Raw genomic sequence first — 18,214 nt, 5'->3', positions numbered from 1 at the left:
ATATCCTTGAAAAAGCCGAAAGTGGAGAAACAGTAACTAAATATATATATAAAAAAACTATTCACTCATAGTTTCAAAATGAAATAGCCAAACCTTCATTGCCAAAGACAATATTTATATTTTCAGAAAATACCGCATCTGTGTTTACTTGATTCGTCGCATACAATCCTTCTTGATTCTCCTCTTTATGTTGCCGATTTACACTGTGTATATATAGTATCTTTTTAGGACATATATATATAGACGAGTCAATTTATAATTCTTAAATTTAAGGAAAATAACATAAATATATATATGCTGATAGATATAGGAAGATAAAGCAAGTTGAGTTATCTCACCGATATTGTGGAGAGTTTTTGAAACTCATCTTACCTAAAAACCACATATTTTCCTGCTATTTTTTTTTTTTTTTTTTGGAGGGATATGAACACTTACAGTGCGAAAGTGACAGATCAAGTCGAGGTTCACTTACTATAAAATGCCTATCTTCAACTCCATTTGGTTCATAGAAACTAGGCAAGAAGATGGCCACGATGAAGAAGAAAGACTTAAACGTGGAAAGGAAACAAGGCGGCTTGATCACAATGCCCTTCATCTTCGGTGAGTCTCAATTCTGCAATCATGAATACGTATAGAAATATTATGCCTAATTAAGGTTAATTTTGCAGGTAATGAAGTCGGTGAGAAATTGGCCGTGGTAGGGTTTAGCACAAACATGATCAGCTACTTAACCGGGCAGCTCCACCTGCCCATGACTAAGGCCGCCAACACTCTCACAAACTTCGGCGGCACCGGAGCCCTCACACCGCTGCTCGGCGCCTTCATTTCCGACGCCTTCGCCGGGAGGTTTTGGACCATTACAATCGCCTCAGTTTTACTACAATTAGTTGAGTTTCTCAAATTCATTAATTTTTTGACCAAAACTTTAGGTTTTCTAATTCGTCTTAATATTAATTAAAAAACAGGGAATGATAAGTTTGACAATATCAGCAATTTTGCCTAGTTTAAGGCCGCCAGCGTGCAAAGGCGGCGCAGCATGCAAAGAGGCGGATTCCGGGCAGCTGGCCTTCCTCTACGTGTCCCTCCTGCTGTCGGCGCTTGGGTCCGGCGGGTACCGGCCGTGCATCGTGTCGTTCGGGGCGGACCAGTTCGACGAGAACGATCCGAGGCAGAAGGTGACGACGTGGAAGTTCTTCAACTGGTACTACTTCTGCATGGGGGCTTCCATCTTGGTCGCCAACACCGTCATCGTCTACATTCAAGACAACGCCGGTTGGGGCTGGGGCCTCGCCGTCCCCACTTTTGCTATGTTTGTGTCCATCGTCGCCTTCGTCTTCGGCTACCCCTTGTACCGGAAGCTCGACCCTGCCGGCAGCCCCTTTACGCGGCTGGTGCAGGTCTCCGCCGCCGCCTATAGGAAGAGGAAGCTGGGGAGGGTTTCCGATCCGAGCAAGCTGTATGAGAATGAGATTCTTGATGCTGCCATTTCTGTTGGGGGCAAACTCGTCCACACTGATAGTATCAAGTAAGCCTTTCTTTCTTCATTTTTGTTGTGTGGAAATGATTTGATGCATGAGTTTGATTAGTAATTAACCACAAATTAAGCAGCTTGTGTCATGAGATATTTTGAGTTGCTCAATTAGACTCTTATGGTGTCATCGCAGAATAGTGTTTCTTGGGAGGTGTAATAATGTGATTTTTGAGCTCCCGACAAGTTGTTATGTGTTTTGCTTGCTATACCTAATGGATAAAGATTTTATGTGATATGTTTGGTTGTTAGATAAGGTCCATGTTTATCAACCAGAGGTTGCTCCCCGTAATGCCAAACAACAATATTCTTTTAGATTTTGTAAATAATATTTTTCTCATATTATTGATGATACATACTCCATTTTTCCCAACTTTAAATGTCTCAATATCTTATAATTTGTTGATGATACATACTATTATTTGTATATATTTATCGAAAAGATAGAAACGCAGCACCTCCAGAAAACACTAGGATACAAATATTTGACGAGTCAAATGTGAGACAAATTAAAAATGAATGATGTATGATTTAGGTTTTTGGACAAGGCCGCCGTGGTGACGGAAGACGACGATCCCAAGGCTCCGAATCCGTGGAGGCTGAGCAGCGTGCATCGCGTGGAGGAACTGAAATCCGTAATTCGAATGGGGCCAATATGGGCGGCGGGAATCATCACCATCACCGCGGCCGCCCAGCAGAACACCTTCTCCCTCCAGCAAGCCCGATCCATGGACCGACACCTGGGCCCCAAATTCCAAATCCCACCGGCTTCCATGTCCGTCTTCACACAGACATCAATGCTGGCCACCATTGTCTTCTACGACCGCGTCTTCGTCCCCGCCTCGCGCAAGCTCACCGGCCTCGACCGCGGCGTCACCTTCCTCGCCCGAATCGGGATCGGATTCGGCATCTCCCTCCTCGCCACGCTGGCCGCCGGCTTCGTCGAGATCAGGCGCAAGGAAGCCGCCGCGGCGCACGGCCTCACCGACCACGGGGCGGCGGCCATCCCCATCTCGGTGTTCTGGCTGGCGCCGCAGTACTGCCTCCACGGCGTGGCGGAGGCGTTCACGTCGATCGGCCACCTGGAGTTCTTCTACGACCAGGCGCCGGAGAGCATGAGGAGCACGGCGCCGGCGCTGTTCTGGCTGTCCATATCGGCGGGGAGCTATACGAGCACGCTGCTGATCACGGTGGTGCACAAGTACAGCGCGGGGCCTGATGGATCCAACTGGCTTCCCGATGATAATTTGAACAGAGGGAAACTGGAGTATCTGTATTGGCTCATCACACTGCTGCAGTTCTTCAACTTGATTTATTACATCATCTGCGCTAAGATGTATACCTACAAGCCGTTGGAGCTTAGGAAGGAGAAGGACACACAAGATGGAGTTGAGCTCGTAGGGAATGCTAATGCTTAGGACCAATCTCATCTTCTTCTTTTTCTTTTTTTCGATATTTAGTTAGAGATCATTTCCACTCATTCGTGAAATGAATAAAAGATGATATGATACAAAAGTGTCCAAAATGGCCCAAGGCCTGATCCAGATTGGCCCAGTTATGTCCGACTACCCGATCCTCCTTGACAGTTCTGAGAATGTGATAATATTATATTGCACTTATAAAATTATTATATTCATACAGAAATTTACTACACTACAAAATAATAAAATCTTCTCTTTCTCTAAAATTCAATTTCAGATACTACATCCATCCATATATTCACTGTCAATATTCACAATTGAAGGGTTGAGAATGATATGAAGTGTTTTTGAAATAATTTGTGAAAAAATAGATTTCCATATGACCATACAATAGGGCTAAATGGTCTATTATGGAGCCTCATAAAAGTAGAATTATACTACTCCCTTCGTCCCATTACAAATGTCCCACTTTCCATAATAAGATGTCACATTATAAACGTCACGTTTATTTTTTGACAAGATATTCTCTCTCTATACATAATATTTAAATAATTTCACCAACACACTTTATCTAAAGTAATGGAGCGAAGGGAGTATAATTTATGAGCTAGAGAAATTCTAATCATTTTAGGATTCATGAGTTTATTGAGGTTTTCTCCTTCTTATACATAGTCTCTCGTTATAAAATTTCTAGGGAGCATTTATTTTGCATGATTGAGTATTTTTATCTTCAAGAATACAATTTCTCCAATCCCGCCGTTTTTAATTGATAGGAATAAAGCAAAACTAGCTTAAATGATAGAAATAATTAAAGACCTCGGGATATCCTAAAGTTTCAATCCATCAACGTAAACAAGGAATTAACATTACTATTTTTATCTATCAAGACTAATCCTTCAAACGTCCCCCAGTAAAAAAATGCCTTGGCTTGACAGCGCCCTCAAGCGGTGGATAAATAATTCGTGAGTTTTATTTCACTGTTATAGTATTATTTCACCGACAAGACTTTTACCTTTCTCCCTTATTTTTTGGGAGCTTATAAACTCTTGAAGCTTATTTTGCTAAATATTTTAAAAGAGCTTATGAACTTTTAAATAATATATAAATTGATTTAAAAAACTTATAAATTCAGCTGAACACCCTCTTAATTATTTGTTCTATATTTCAAACTCTGTCAATGTATTTTTGATCAATTTATTTTTTCTAATGTTTGATTTTTGAAAAGAATTACCGAGTAGATGGTCAAATTTACTATAGAAACCCGTTTGAGGGGTCCAGTTAGTACGAAGCCTTTCACAATGCCTACTTAAACTATAAATAGATAATGACTTAAAAAGTTATGAATAAATAAAAGGATTCCAACTTGTGTTGATACGTGTAAATTGCCTAGTCTTAGTTTATGACAACAAAATGCGAGAGCCAATAAGCCTAGACAAATTGGAATAATTTCAACCTAGACAATTTTTGCAGTAGATAAGTCTTGAATTATATAAAAGCAAAAATGAGGAACGGTCAAATTGGTAGCTTTAACGACTTTTTCTTATTCTAGAACTGCTATCCACCAAGTTTTGCATGATTTCCTCTCAAACCATTCTTTACTATATATATAATATTTTCTCACTTTTTCACATTAACCATCTTTCTCTTCCACAAACGATTTTCGTTTTCTATATCAAAAATCTCTTCGCTTTTCTTGGAATGGCCCTCAAATTACGTTCCCTTTTTTCAAGATCAGAAGGATCATTCAAAGAAAAGTAAGATTTTCAATATTCTCCTCCATTTCTTGAATTCTATATGATTTTTTTCTTTTCACATTTCTGAAGGAGCGAAAATTTGGTTAAGAGCTCAAGAATGTCAGTGCGAGAGGAGGATGGTATTGATAATATAGGGTCTAAGTTTACGCCACTGTCTGCGGTGGCAGACGCGTTCGACGAGCTCTGTGCGAGGGTGAACGACGATAGCTTTGATGGTGATCTCGATTTAAAGAGCTTCTGCGATGCATGCTCTCTCGTCTCGGTTCTCTTTGGCTGTCTTGGCACTGCCTTCAAATTTGCTGAGTTAGAGTATTGTTCTAAGGTATATATATATATATTCTCTCTCTCTCTCTCTCAAGCAATTCCCTCATTCTCTCTCTCTCTCTCTGATGCCATCCATTGCCATCCATGGTTTCAGGTGGGTGGACTTAAAGGAGCAGTAAAAACCCATTTAACATTAAACAGAATAATAGATTATGATATAAAACAGGAGACGGTTAGGACAGCAGGAAGTCTTTCTCGTCAGCTCCGAAGAGTGAGGCAGGGCATTGATCTCATCGCAACTCTGTTCCAGAATTTCCTCTCTTCAGAGTATGTTGTGTGCTCCAAATTCTCTTACATTTGCTCACCATTCATGCATTGCCTAATCGAATCCCATTGCAGTGATCCGAGTTTGAAAGAAGCTGCATCATCGGCTTATGCAAAAACGTGCGCCCCCTACCACACGTGGGCTGTGAGAACCGCTGTTTCAGCTGGGATGTATGCTCTTCCTACAAGAGAACAGCTGCTCCTCAAACTCAACGAAACTCGTGAGTTCCCAATTTCTTTTCTTCTTCTTTTTCCTGCACAAAGAATGTAGTCATGTTATTTTGCCCTACTTTCTCAACAGACGAATCAGCGGAGAGGGAAATGAAAAGATTCATCAAAGCCTCAACTCCGATCATAGAATACATTGACAAGCTCTACACCGTAAGAAATATCAGCTTGGATTGGTGAGGCGTCGAGCTTCCTCATCACTGCTCTGGATTTGAAACCGGCAATTTTTTGTGCAGAATTCTGCTTATAGATAGAGATATTATGAGTAGAACTAACAGTTGAGATGTCCATTTACTAGTGTGACCAAATGGTACGTGTATATATATGCAATGTTATACCATTATAACAACAGCGACTTATGTTAATCTACAAGAAGCAAATCATAAAAATAAAAAAGCCAACTTCATTATAAAAGAAAAAAAACAGGGGAAAAATGATGATCATCCTCCTCAAACAGACAATTCAAAAATGCCTAGCATAATTTTGTTCGCAACAGTATAATATCAGAGGCAAAGAATCAAATAAGACACTCCTCGATTGGCTGCATTTTATTCAATTTCATGCCTCTTAAGACTTCTGACCGACCATCTTTCGTCTACATTGTCAAGCTCTCTGGGTTCTGGACGATTTTCGTGAATGTTTGGAGGAATGCAGCCAAGTCGGCACCGTAGATGATTCTGTGGTCAGCTGTAACATTCACCTGAAAAAGAAGTTTTTTGCATATCATTATATTGGTAGCAAGCCAAGGAATTTGAATAATCAACAAGCTAGATAGCAGTAAGATGAATCATAATCCAAACTACCATAATAAGGTAACAAATTCCACCTCTAGAGCTGGTTAGCCATTACTCCCCTAATCCTAGGCCCTTTTGATATGCTATTCAAATGAAAGAGCAGACACATAACCTCATAAAAAGCTAAAAATCTATCATTTCCTTGTATACGCTGCCATATTAACATCGTAAAAAGCTACTAATCTATCATTTCCTCATATGACCTTAGTAGATAGAGTCACTATGCCATGAAATTATCTCAAATATTCTTTCAGGACAGCAAATATCTTTCTTTATTTTATTGGGTGCGGTTGAAGCAAAACAGTTATATGTGTCTTTTGGTAAGTCCAAAAGGGCATCTCTCAAATATAAGCTCACCCATCGAAGGGTAAGTTGAATCACTAAATTACAAGGCTCATGCTAACCAAACATCTTTCCAGAACCGGTGAGAATTGTTTACAGTTAAGTTGTGTGTGAGCATTATTTCGAAAAAAAGCATAAATTAAGAAGAACTATAGTGGAATTACCAGCATCTGGTTTTTAACGGTGAAGAATCCTTCTTTGTCAGCTACGACAGTAGGCTTTGATGCTCCCACGGCCATTATAGCTCCCTATACATTAACAATGCACAAATAACTTGGTAAATAATCAGAACTTTAAAGTAGAATTTATATTTATATTTAAATCATCACCTGTCCAGGAGGAAGTATAGCATCGAATCTATCCACTCCAAACATGCCCAGATTAGACAATGTGAAAGTTCCTAGATGCCAATAACTTGATTCAGTTTCAATGCAACCATAAATCTCAAAACTCTCATGATCCATGTGTTCTTGGAAGTCAATACAAATCTTACTATACGAGTACCTGAATTGTATTCTTGGGGCTGTAGTTGCTTCGCTCGTGCCTTTTCGACAAGCTCCTTCCACTTCTTGGACAACAGATATAGATCCAACTAGAACAACAGCACACAACAAAGTTATGATCCTCCATCAGTTGAGCAGTTTCCAAACAAGAAGAAAATCAAGTAGCGAGTTTGAGCATTGCACCTTATCAGCATCTTGAAGCACGGGTGTGATCAGTCCATCATCCATTGCCACAGCCACAGCGATATTTACATTGCTGTTGTAAGTAAAACTTTTCCCATCTTTACATGTAGCATTAACCACCGGATGTTGAACCAATGCCATTGCTGCAGCTTTTGCTAACAAGGCAGTCATGGTAACACCCTTCGACTTCACCTATGATAATAATGGAATAATTCACATTGCATATTATTATAAATCTGCCAAATTCATCAATTCATACCACACCATTATAATTGAACATGAAACTGTGAATTACCTATTAACTATGCGAAACCTAATATATTCAATTAAATTGAGGAAATTGATATCAAATTCAGCAACCTCTTAAGCAAATGTACCTTCTTATACAGAGCATCGAGCGCGTCCGTTGCAATCGGATAACCAACTCTAAAAGTCGGCACGGCAAGACTCTCGAGCATATTCCTCGATACTGCAGCCTGCATTGTGGTAAACGGCACTATTTTCGACCCTGGGATATCAGGATAACTTGCTGGAGCCTTAGGCGGAGATGCCGCCAGAGCTGCAGGCGCCGCAGCCACTACCACATTGGCCTTTGGAGCAGGCGTGATTCCAGCCGCTTTCTCCACATCCTCCGGCGTAACCCTACCGAACGGCCCTGTCCCAACCAATTCACTGATATCCACCTTATGCTGCTTCGCCAATTTCTTCGCAAACGGCGTCGCCACTACCTTCCCGGGCGTCGCAGGAGAGGCGGCGGCCACCGGAGCTGGAGCTTCAGCTTTCGGAGCAACAGGAGCCGGCTTCTCGACCTCAGGCGGCGGCGCAGCGGGCGCCGACGACGATTGGGCGGCGGCTTTAGCCTTGGCTTCGGCGATTTCGCCCTCAGTCTCTGCTAGAATCCCAATCGCGGCGCCGACGGGAGCCGTCTCACCTTCGTTGACGACGATTGCGGCCAGAATTCCATCGTAGAAGGTCTCGACATCCATGTCGGCCTTGTCGGATTCGACGACGACGACGGCTTCCCCCTTGGAGAGGACATCGCCTTCGGATTTGACCCAGCTGACGATTTTCCCCTCGGTCATTGTGGAGCTGAGGGCGGGCATGAAGATCTCGCGGATCTTGGCACGGACGAGGGGGAGGCGGGTGGAGCGGGGTCTGAGGAGGAACGCGGAAGGGCGGAGGAAGGGAGTGGAGGAGGATACGGCGGAGGAGAAAGAGAGGGAAGCCATTGCGGCGGATGTGAACGGTAGTGAGTAGCGGTAGCAGCCGTGGAAGTGTTGGTAGTAGGGAGAAGGGGCGGAGAAGACGAGGGAGAATTTGTTTGAGTTAGCTTTGAGTAGATCGCCTGCCACTGTGTGTGATTTTCACATATTCTATGTGACAAAATAATTTGTATTTCCATAAAGAATGCATTAATGTATTGATCCAACGCTAAATTGTAATTTATGAGGTTAAAGGTGTTAGAACATTCACATCCCCGAGTCAAGATATTAGGCTCGTAGGTGGGCCCTTCCATCCAAGCCATGGACTCTTCAGCAGTTGAGCCCCTCTCACGGTTCGACTTGTCTCATGTCTCTTTCTCACCTCTTCTGCGCCCGGTGCACAAAGTGTGTCTCGCCTTCATCCCCCCGACAGTGGTAATCTCACGGCCCGTCTTGTGTCATACCCTCTAGTAGTGTTTGCACATGCTTCTCTCTCACCTCTTCCTCACCCGACGTACAAAGATGCGCCTCGCTTCGATCCCCTCCTTCCTCCTCCCCTCGATAGTGATTTTGTGCACCTCGCTTTGATTCCCCCAACAACGGTAATTTCACGGCCCGTCTTGTCTCATGCCCTCTGGTAGTGTTTGCACGTGCTTCTCTCTCACATTTTCAGCGCTTGGCGTACAAAGGTGCGCCTCGCTTCGATCCCCTCCTTCGCCTTCCCCCCGACAGTGGTACATCGCCCGCTCCATGACAATAGGACTAATCACCAAAATTGATGTTTTGTGGCGCTGAGCTTCAAGGTTGTGGTTGTGGTGGAGCTGAAACACCAAGGTTATGTGGGGTTGAAGCGCTAAGTTATGTGAAGCTAAAGCGTTAGGGATGTACAAAGAAAGTTGCACCAAGGTTGATGTTTAGCGGAGCTAAACACCAAGGTTGGCGATCAGTGAGGCTAATCTCCAAGGTTGACAATCAGTTGGACTATCGCCAAAGGTGATGTTTGGTAGAGCTAAAGTGCCAAGGTTAATATTTTTCTATCTAATTTGATTATTCCCTTTAACCCATCATAAGGAAGAGAATTCATGTCCGAGTGGAACATGTTCAACCCTCGAGGTGCCATGAGAAATCCAAGAGAGGATAAAGAAGAATGACAAATTGAAGGCTGAGGCAAAGGCTCAGGGCAAAATCATTAGCACCAAGAGACAGCCGGAGGGACCCAAGCCCGGTTTCATGGTGGAGGGTGCGACTCTTGAAACTATCACTCCCATTCCATATGATACAATGGCATTTTGGCTGCAGGATTTGTGTTACATGTGGATTTTCTTTTTCCCATATTATCTCATTAGACTTGTGCTCTTTTTTCGCTTATGTGATGGACAACAATGGCAAACAACTCAAGACCAATTTTGGCCTGAATGACATATGTCTTATTATTAGTTACATTTTGATGGTTTGTTATGTGATTCAAGAAGTAGCATAGAGTTATCCCAAAAGAAATAGCATAATATCATAACATGCAATATACAGTTTCACATACAACGCAATGATACAATTGGTATATATAAAAGCTAAACCAATTGTCAAAAAGATTTTTGGTCAATACTTCATTTATATTATTATTAATAATGATTAATTTTGTCACTAATTACATTCATATATAGCTTTATATATGCCTAATTAATTTTCTTATATAATTTTCATATTTAAGTTAACTACCTAATTAGTGTCAATCAATAGATTAACTTTTTAATCTTTCATAATTGAGGTAAATATCCGCATATTTCCTTTTATAAAAGTAATTAATTTAAAATAATAAAAAAGGTAATTAATTTAGATATAACACTAGCACACATCTTATAACAGTGTATATTTAATTATAATGGGGTTAAGGTACAAATTCACCACTAAACTAGATACCCTTAGAGCGTATCACTCCTCATTCTCATTGGCCCAAATACATCCCCAAAGTCCATAAAAAGGGTGCATTTAAACCCAACGAGTTGACGGTCGTTATCTCCCCGTTAACTTTTTTTTAAATCTAAATTATGAATTTTGCCCCTTAAAACTTTTCCGGCCAGCCTTCGCCGGAATCCCGACCTTCACCGTCATAAAAAAAACTCTTGGATGCACCTCCGGTCTCAACTCCTCCAGCTTCACCTCCCATCGTGACCGCTCCACCGGCACCAGTGCCAACGAGCTCACCCCCAGTGCCGACACCGACAGCTTCCCCCTGTTGTGTCATCGTCGTCGTCTCCCAGATAAATTAAATTGTGCATTTTGCCGTTGAGGGGCACGTCGGAGTAGAGGGACACGCTGAAGAATTTTTTGTCGTCGCTGAAGATGACGTCGGCGGGGAAATCACGGTCGATTGTGCCGGCGTCGACGAAAATCCCCCTCGAAACAGCATCGTATGCGCCGATTGCGATGGGATCGAGCTAGTAAGGGGAAGAGAAGAAGATCTCCTCTCCGCCGCCGATTGGGATCGAAATCACGTCGACGCCACTTAGAAATTAAAAAAAAATTAAGTTAACTTGCGCGTATACCCCTCATTCTCAACCTTAGCTCAAATACACCCTCAGAGTCCATAAAAATGGTGCATTTAACCCCAGGAAGTTAACGGCAAGAAACGGCCGTTAACTTGTTGGGTTTAAATACACCCTTTTTATGAACCCTGAGGTGTATTTGAACCAAGGTCGAGAATGGGGGTATACGTTCTAGGGGTGTCTAGTTGAAGGGTGAATTTGTACCTTAACTCATTATAATATGCATGTGTGTATGTATTAAAATGAGATAGTCAAATATCCCCAAAGGGACACAAACCAGTGCAAACTACTATATGCGAGCAGAGTGAGGTCTAGGGTTCAAACTCCACCGCTCCCCCTTCCACAAGTAAAAAAAAAACTGAGATAATCAAATTAGATGTATCTAACTTTAATATAATATGCATAACTAAGTTAATTTGTATATATAAGTATAATTATAATTATTATAAATCTATAAATATAATATCAATTTTTGAATTTGTAATTTGATATTATTCATATTATTTCCGCCTAAACTGCAATTATAATTTCTATATTGTTTTGACAAAAGATCTATTATTTCAGTTCGGAAGTTTAACTATTTGTTGGCATAATTTGTTCTAATTAATTCCTCTATTTAATGCAAAATAAAAAAGGGTTAATTGCATATAATATCACGAACTTTGCCCGAAATTCATTTTCCCCACGATCTTTAAAAATTTTATTTTTTATCAAATGCTTTGATATTTGTTCAATTTTTCCACAATTTTTTCCTCTCAAATCGGAATCGACGTGGTGCTGATGTGGCTCGCCAGCACACACCATTCCGGTAAATGAAACGTTGCATTCAGTGTAAACATTAAAACCCTAGTTCCTAAATTAAAAGCATCGTCCATATCAAAAAAAAAAAAAAAAACCAGCGTCCATCTTCTTCCATTTTCCCTCTTCTTCTTTCTTGTTTTATTCTTCTTCAACTGGCTAGCAACCAGCGTATTGCCCGGCGAAGCATCAGCGCCACCAATGGGCGAAGCATCGGCGTAAAAAATCGGCGCACTTTGAAAGACTGGAAACAATCGGCGCGAGCAATCGGATTTGGTCTGGAGAGGAACCGTTCGACATAGGCGGTGGAAATGAAAGCAATCGTTTTTATCTAACGCCAAAAGCAATATTTGATCTCCTTTTGCCTAAAAAAAATTGAGAAATTAAAAGAAATTAGGGCTTTTTATTATTATTTAAAATTATATGTGTAATTTAAAATTCATATATATTTCATGTCAGTGTTGTGTGTAAAATTAAATCCACGTCACTGCTATGTCATTTTTCCAGTCATCGGAAAAAAAAATCGTGGGGAAATTGAACAAATATCAAAGTATTTGATAAAAAAAATGAAATTTTTAAAGATCGTGGGGAAAATGAATTTTGGGCAAAGTTCGTGATATTATATGCAATTAAGCCTAAAAGCTATAATTTCGTTGAAAGTCAACCTTAGGTGAAAATCGCAACAAAAATAGAAATTCATGTATTTTGTGGCTTAATTGAAAGTTCAAGTAAAAATTACAATTTTTTTCAAAATTCGTGTATTTTTTTTGTCATAATCCCTTTAATTAAATATGTGTGCATTGCAGGTGAATAAAATGAATTAATTTTAAATCCTTTAAACTATTCTTTTAAAAATAATTAAAAATTTAGATAAAAAATGTATTGTCAAGGTATTGCTCATCGATTTGATGCGCCTCTAATTTTAAAATAAATTTTATTTTATTTTAACAATATATATTAATTGTATATATTTTAGTAATTTTATATTTCTATAATATATATATACACTATTTTAATTAAATATGTATCGTGGTGCATTGCAGGTGAATAAAATTAATTAATTTTACATCCTTTAAACTATCCTTTTAGGCCCAGTTTGATACGGTGTTTAAAGGCATATTAGCAAAGGTATATGGCAATACCCGTGTGTTTGAAATCCTTTGCAAATATTCCCGATGGCCCGGAAAAATTCAATAGCCCGGCCTTAAGTTACTGTTCATGTCGGATTACACAACTGGCGCCCCTCCTCCGATACGTTTTCTGGCTTTTGAGATTGAAATCCCTCTCCCAACATTGCCCTTGATTTTTGTATCCAAAATTCGTCAAACGAGAATTTTCACCCCCAAATTTTTGAAGCTCTCATTTCCGCCGACCCTCGGTTCTAATCTAACGAAGAACACTCTCCTGCGCAGAATCAACACACGGTGGGTACGATTATCAGAATCCAATTTTGAATATGCTAATCCTTGTTCCCTTTCTTTTCGAAACCATGCAATTTTTTTTTTGTCTTGTTCACACAGAAAATTATTGTCTCTAGGGTTTTCACATTATTGCCCACAGACAAAATACAAACAGAAGGATATATGTTTTCAAAATTTTAGACTTTATAGAGTTGAATCCTTCTGTTTGTATTTTGTCTGTGGGCAAAATTATTGGTGTGCTGCTTGATATACACTTCTTAAGACAACATTGCTTAGCTGCTGTAATCTTGCTGTTGTGAGTTCTGTAAATGAAGAAGGGATATCTCTGTTATCATTCAAGAATTCCGTTACAGTAGACCCTGTAATTGGTTGTTTGGGGGGAGGGGGGTTGCCTTCTGAACTTTTTTAAGGTTGAGGGGCTGCAAAGTTTGGTTCTTTATGGAAATTCCTTTTCTGGGGTTTTGCCATTTGAGCTTGGCAATCTTGATTACCTTATAAGCTTAGATTTATCTGAGAATTTCTTCAATGGGTCATTGCCATCTTCCTTGGTTAAGTGCAAGAGGTTGAGGAATCTTGATCTTAGGCAGAATAATTTCACCGGCCCTTTACCTAATGAGTTAAGAAAGAATTTGGTTTTGTTGGAAAAACTTGATCTTTCCTACAATAGTTTTAGTGGCTCTATTCCTGGTGATTTAGGGTATCTATCTAATTTGCGAGGAACTGTTGACTTGTCTTATAACAAGTTTAATGGCTCGATTCCAGTTAGTCTTGGTAATCTGCCTGAGAAGGCTCACTTATAATAATTTGAGAGGTAAAATTCCTCAAAATGGTGATCTTGTAAATCGAGGGCCAACAGCCTTTATTGGGAATCCCAGACTTTGTTGATATCTTCCGATTTGCTGTTGTTGTAGACTCAAAACCAGAGATTTGACTTGTAATTGTCAACTGTTTTGGGATTTTTCCATTCTTCTTTTTGGCTCATATTTATCTTTTGTGTTTGTATTGTCTTTCAAATTGTGAACATAAACCATGATGGAGATGTAAATTATGAGATACATTTCGATATTTTACTTGTTTTTGTGACCTTGTCATTCTTACATTTTTATCTTATTCTTGTTTGAGCTACCAGATGGCTCGGAGGTAACATCTTCATACGTGCCTCCAACTACTGGCAGGAGTATACATCGGATATATGTGTTGAAAGATGAAGTAGAAGCTGGGACCTCAATCATGACTACAACTCGACGCACTACTCGAAAAACTGCTGCCAAAGCCTCTAATGAATCATAGCTCGATGCTAAGGAAACTCCATCAGTGGTGGCGCAGGTTAGTAGAAGGAAGGTTCAGATGGCCTCAGCTTGTCTGAAAATGGATTCCGAGCCGAAGGAATGCGTAGATGAAGAGAAGAAGGATTCCTTGATGACCCCTGCTGCAGCGGGATTTGCTAGCCAAAGAAGAAGATTTGAGAATGAAGGCAGCTAAAGACTGTGGTGAGAGTATGCGTAGATTGGAGGAGGAAAGCTTGAGAAAGCTCTCCAAAATGTTGAAGAAGAAGAAGCTACAGATCTTGAGCAAGCAGGACAACAAATATGCGTGCACCACTGATTATGAAAATTTTGATGGAATTGTGAGGGAGAAGAGAGAAATGAGAGTTTTGATATTTCATCAATTGTTATTGTTGTACTTTGTAAGACACACAAGAATTTCAAATTTGGAATACTGAGTTTTAATAAATAGCGTTGCAATTATAAAAAATATGGATTAGTATTTAAAATTTGCTGGTAAGGGGTGGTGTTAGTAATCAATTTCTGGTTTCATAAATTACATTTGAGCTATTAAGTGCTTTAGACATGGATTTGTTTTTTGTTTTGCTACTTCCCAATTGCGAATCTTTAAGGATAGAACCCTTTCTTCTCATTTTTTTGATATTGTTGTTGCGACAACAATATCAGTTATACTACAGATTTTGAAGCTATAAAAACTCATTTTATTTGAATTTTGATGATATATTACTTATGATGTAAAAAATCTGCATATATAGATGTGGGTTAAGAACTAGGGATAAGCTGGTCCAAAGACAATTAACGAAGGGGTTTTTGTGTCTTTCTTATTAATTATCTAGGGTTAGTAATTGGATATCAAACACAAACACTGTGTGACTAATTAATTTGTTTAACGTATCAAACTTAAAAATCTGATTAATAATATTCACTAATCTGCGAAAGGTAACCATAGGAAAATAATCTGACCATAACCGTTACAGTATATCAAACGTGGCCTTAATGTAACCCGACTAGCAGACCTACAAGTCGATCGGGCCAGCCCGAAGGGGCTATTCCAAATAGCTTGATTTTATATTCGAGTTGTAATTTTATGGTCCTGATCCTGTAATTTTATGAGGCCAATCGTGTAACCAAAAATTTAAGAATAGATGTTCATATCCAATTGCAGAAGGCGCCTAAATAGGAAAGTAAATATGAACTTTTATACATATCAGGTATCAAGTTATGAAAAGAATATTAAATTCTATAAATACATGCCACTAGACTTAAAAGTTAAAATGACCAAATGCAAATAAATTACACTTCCCAAACACAATTCGCTTAGCTGTACCACCTTACCTCTTTTGGCATCTTCTATTGAAACGTGGACGCGTGGCATCATTTATGTCGGACCACCCTTACTACGTTTAGATGACTCACCCAAAATTAGTACCCTATAAATCAATTAAATTTCTTTTTCTTGTTGCATTATCTTTCGAATATATAAAATTGCGACATTTAATACGAATAATTGTGTAAAACTCTTACAAACAAATCGATCCAATGAAAATTCATGTTCAAATCTTCTAACTTATTTTTCGAATTGATCCAATGAAAACTCATGTTCAAATCTTGTAACTAATTTATAAACAGTGCCGCTTCAGTAACTTAATTCTGAATATATATGTTACTAATTTAATAAGTACTAGTTGTGTAGTGGAGTAATATATATAAATAAAAAATAGTGTATAAGCAGGGCGTATCCCCTGGCGCCCCCAAACAGCCATATATAAGTATAACCTTATGAGTGTGAGAGTGGCAGTTGAAAATAATAAATTTGAAGAGTTAATTGAAATGCAGAGCGAGATAGCACCGTTTGTGATGAAAACATACCAAATACTAAGCGATCCGACCACGAATGGGATGATCGCATGGGGTAGGGCTAACAACAGTTTTATTGTGTTGGAGCCTTTGCATTTTTCGCAGACGATTTTGCCGCTTTATTTCAAGCACAACAATTTCTCCAGCTTCGTGCGCCAGCTCAATACTTATGTGAGTATTAAATGGATTGTTTTAGCTGCCTATGTATTTTTCGTACAAGAGTTTCTCTGATTTTAATTTCTTGGTTTTTAGATCTTCACAGATTAATAGATTAATTTTGTTACAGTAATATTTGATATGATGTTTGAGAAATATTGTATGCATGCCATAAAAAATAGTAAAAATAAAAAATTGGTTGATGCAGAAAATGTTTGAGTTGTAACTCCGATCCATTGGCTCAGGGGTTCAGGAAGGTTGACCCGGACAGGTGGGAGTTTGCAAACGAATGGTTCTTGCGCGGGCAGACGCAACTACTGAGCAACATTGTGAGGAAGAAGCAAGCCAGCGCAACAACCGACGCTTCATTCATGATCAAACACCAAGCAGACGAAGATGATGATGATGATGATGATGATGAATTGGAAGTGGAGATCGCGAAGCTAAGGCAAGAGCAAGAGAGTTTGGGCGACGAGCTCGAGAGCATGAGCCGGAGGCTGCAGGCAAGAGAGAGGAGGCCCCGACAGATGATGACTTTCTTGTGCAAAGTTGCTCAAGATCCTCAAATTCTGCCCCAAATCATGCTCATGAATAATACTAATGACACACATCTTATAACATATGACACCAGCAGCAGCAAGAGGAGTAAGATTATGGAGTCTTCATCCACTTCTTCTTCTTCTTCTTCTTCTTCTTCAGGAATGACTATATCTAGTTCATCTGTCAAGAGTGGAGAGGATCTTGATGGCCGGATTTCGTGGTGTGGAGGAAGATCGAGCGTTGATTGTTGTGTGCAATCATCCGAGGATGAGAGATTTGGTATGTGTAGTGTGATCAGGCAGGAACATCATGGTTATGCCACTCTTTCTAGTTCATCAACTGCCGGTGCACCGCTGATGAATGGCAGTGGCGGTGGAGTTTGTTTGAGTTATTTTGAAGATCTTGAAATGGCTACGCAGAAACCTGCACCATATCCATTCTCACTTCTTGAAGGAGGATTTTAGCCCCTTTCTTTCTAAGTAATTTTCATCATTTAATGGTAGGAATAAAACTCTAGTATGTTGATGCATTATCTGCACTTGTCTATATATGTAATGTAAATTCTGCATACTTGTAGGTTTTTGTTTTACAAAAAAAATATATGTATTCGGCTACCTTTAGTTTAACCTATACCCCATGCCAAATGGAGTATATTGTATAGCGTGTACATTCATATATAATAACATCAATACAATTAAATTCGATCGGGTTAGATTTACTTATATTTGTGATTCCAAGAGAACAAGTGTAGCTGCCTCAAAAAAAAAAGACAGAACAAATGTAGCATGAAAATCTGCGTTGTTATTGAATTCATGGCTGCTTCGAATTTGTTACCGTATATAGAAAAAATAGGATTTCATGGGGTGTTTAGATTTTTTTTCCGAATAAATTAACAGTATTAAATAAAGAAATTTAAAGGTCGTACTATAGAAGATTCGAACCCAAAACCTTTGGTTTTAGACGTTAATCCCTTATCGTTTGACCAACACACGCACATTTAGCGCCCATTTCATAGCTCTGAAAAGGGCAGATAGATAGATTAATAATCCTTCTCTACAGCTGTTTGGTAG

General features: G+C 39.5%; 4 protein-coding genes and 1 long non-coding RNA gene across 5 annotated transcripts; 4 read left to right on the top strand and 1 right to left on the bottom strand.

The window, feature by feature from the left end:
- Nucleotides 1-223: 223 nt before the first annotated feature.
- On the top strand, nucleotides 224-3,043 carry LOC130986336 (protein NRT1/ PTR FAMILY 3.1-like). Its single transcript, XM_057909729.1, has 4 exons — nucleotides 224-600; nucleotides 669-886; nucleotides 966-1,525; nucleotides 2,064-3,043. Exons 1-4 carry the CDS (start codon nucleotides 525-527, stop codon nucleotides 2,944-2,946), a joined length of 1,737 nt encoding a protein of 578 aa, XP_057765712.1. The 5' UTR covers nucleotides 224-524; the 3' UTR covers nucleotides 2,947-3,043.
- Nucleotides 3,044-4,457: 1,414 nt separating this feature from the next.
- On the top strand, nucleotides 4,458-5,884 carry LOC130986363 (ACD11 homolog protein-like). The gene is made up of 5 exons (XM_057909757.1): nucleotides 4,458-4,703; nucleotides 4,773-5,025; nucleotides 5,122-5,294; nucleotides 5,367-5,512; nucleotides 5,593-5,884. Exons 1-5 carry the CDS (start codon nucleotides 4,522-4,524, stop codon nucleotides 5,697-5,699), a joined length of 861 nt encoding a protein of 286 aa, XP_057765740.1. The 5' UTR covers nucleotides 4,458-4,521; the 3' UTR covers nucleotides 5,700-5,884.
- An 18-nt stretch (nucleotides 5,885-5,902) lies between these two features.
- On the bottom strand, nucleotides 5,903-8,794 carry LOC130986344 (dihydrolipoyllysine-residue acetyltransferase component 4 of pyruvate dehydrogenase complex, chloroplastic). The gene is made up of 6 exons (XM_057909737.1): nucleotides 7,719-8,794; nucleotides 7,342-7,533; nucleotides 7,160-7,247; nucleotides 6,985-7,055; nucleotides 6,820-6,903; nucleotides 5,903-6,219 (listed from the first exon to the last, which is right to left on the bottom strand). The coding sequence occupies exons 1-6, from the start codon at nucleotides 8,568-8,570 to the stop codon at nucleotides 6,115-6,117; spliced, it is 1,392 nt and encodes a 463-aa protein (XP_057765720.1). The 5' UTR covers nucleotides 8,571-8,794; the 3' UTR covers nucleotides 5,903-6,114.
- A 4,182-nt stretch (nucleotides 8,795-12,976) lies between these two features.
- LOC130986385 (uncharacterized) lies at nucleotides 12,977-15,060 on the top strand. Its single transcript, XR_009089242.1, has 2 exons — nucleotides 12,977-13,308; nucleotides 14,435-15,060. It is a non-coding gene; the product is annotated as an uncharacterized LOC130986385 (long non-coding RNA).
- A 1,289-nt stretch (nucleotides 15,061-16,349) lies between these two features.
- On the top strand, nucleotides 16,350-17,846 carry LOC130986350 (heat stress transcription factor C-1b-like). Its single transcript, XM_057909743.1, has 2 exons — nucleotides 16,350-16,619; nucleotides 16,850-17,846. The coding sequence occupies exons 1-2, from the start codon at nucleotides 16,371-16,373 to the stop codon at nucleotides 17,606-17,608; spliced, it is 1,008 nt and encodes a 335-aa protein (XP_057765726.1). The 5' UTR covers nucleotides 16,350-16,370; the 3' UTR covers nucleotides 17,609-17,846.
- Nucleotides 17,847-18,214: the final 368 nt, after the last annotated feature.

This window comes from Salvia miltiorrhiza, chromosome 5 (genome assembly GCF_028751815.1).
Source record: "Salvia miltiorrhiza cultivar Shanhuang (shh) chromosome 5, IMPLAD_Smil_shh, whole genome shotgun sequence".
NCBI classification, from domain to species: domain Eukaryota; kingdom Viridiplantae; phylum Streptophyta; class Magnoliopsida; order Lamiales; family Lamiaceae; genus Salvia; species Salvia miltiorrhiza.
The sequence above is the reverse complement of the archived record's forward strand: the minus strand, read 5'-3'. Positions and strand labels throughout refer to the sequence as shown.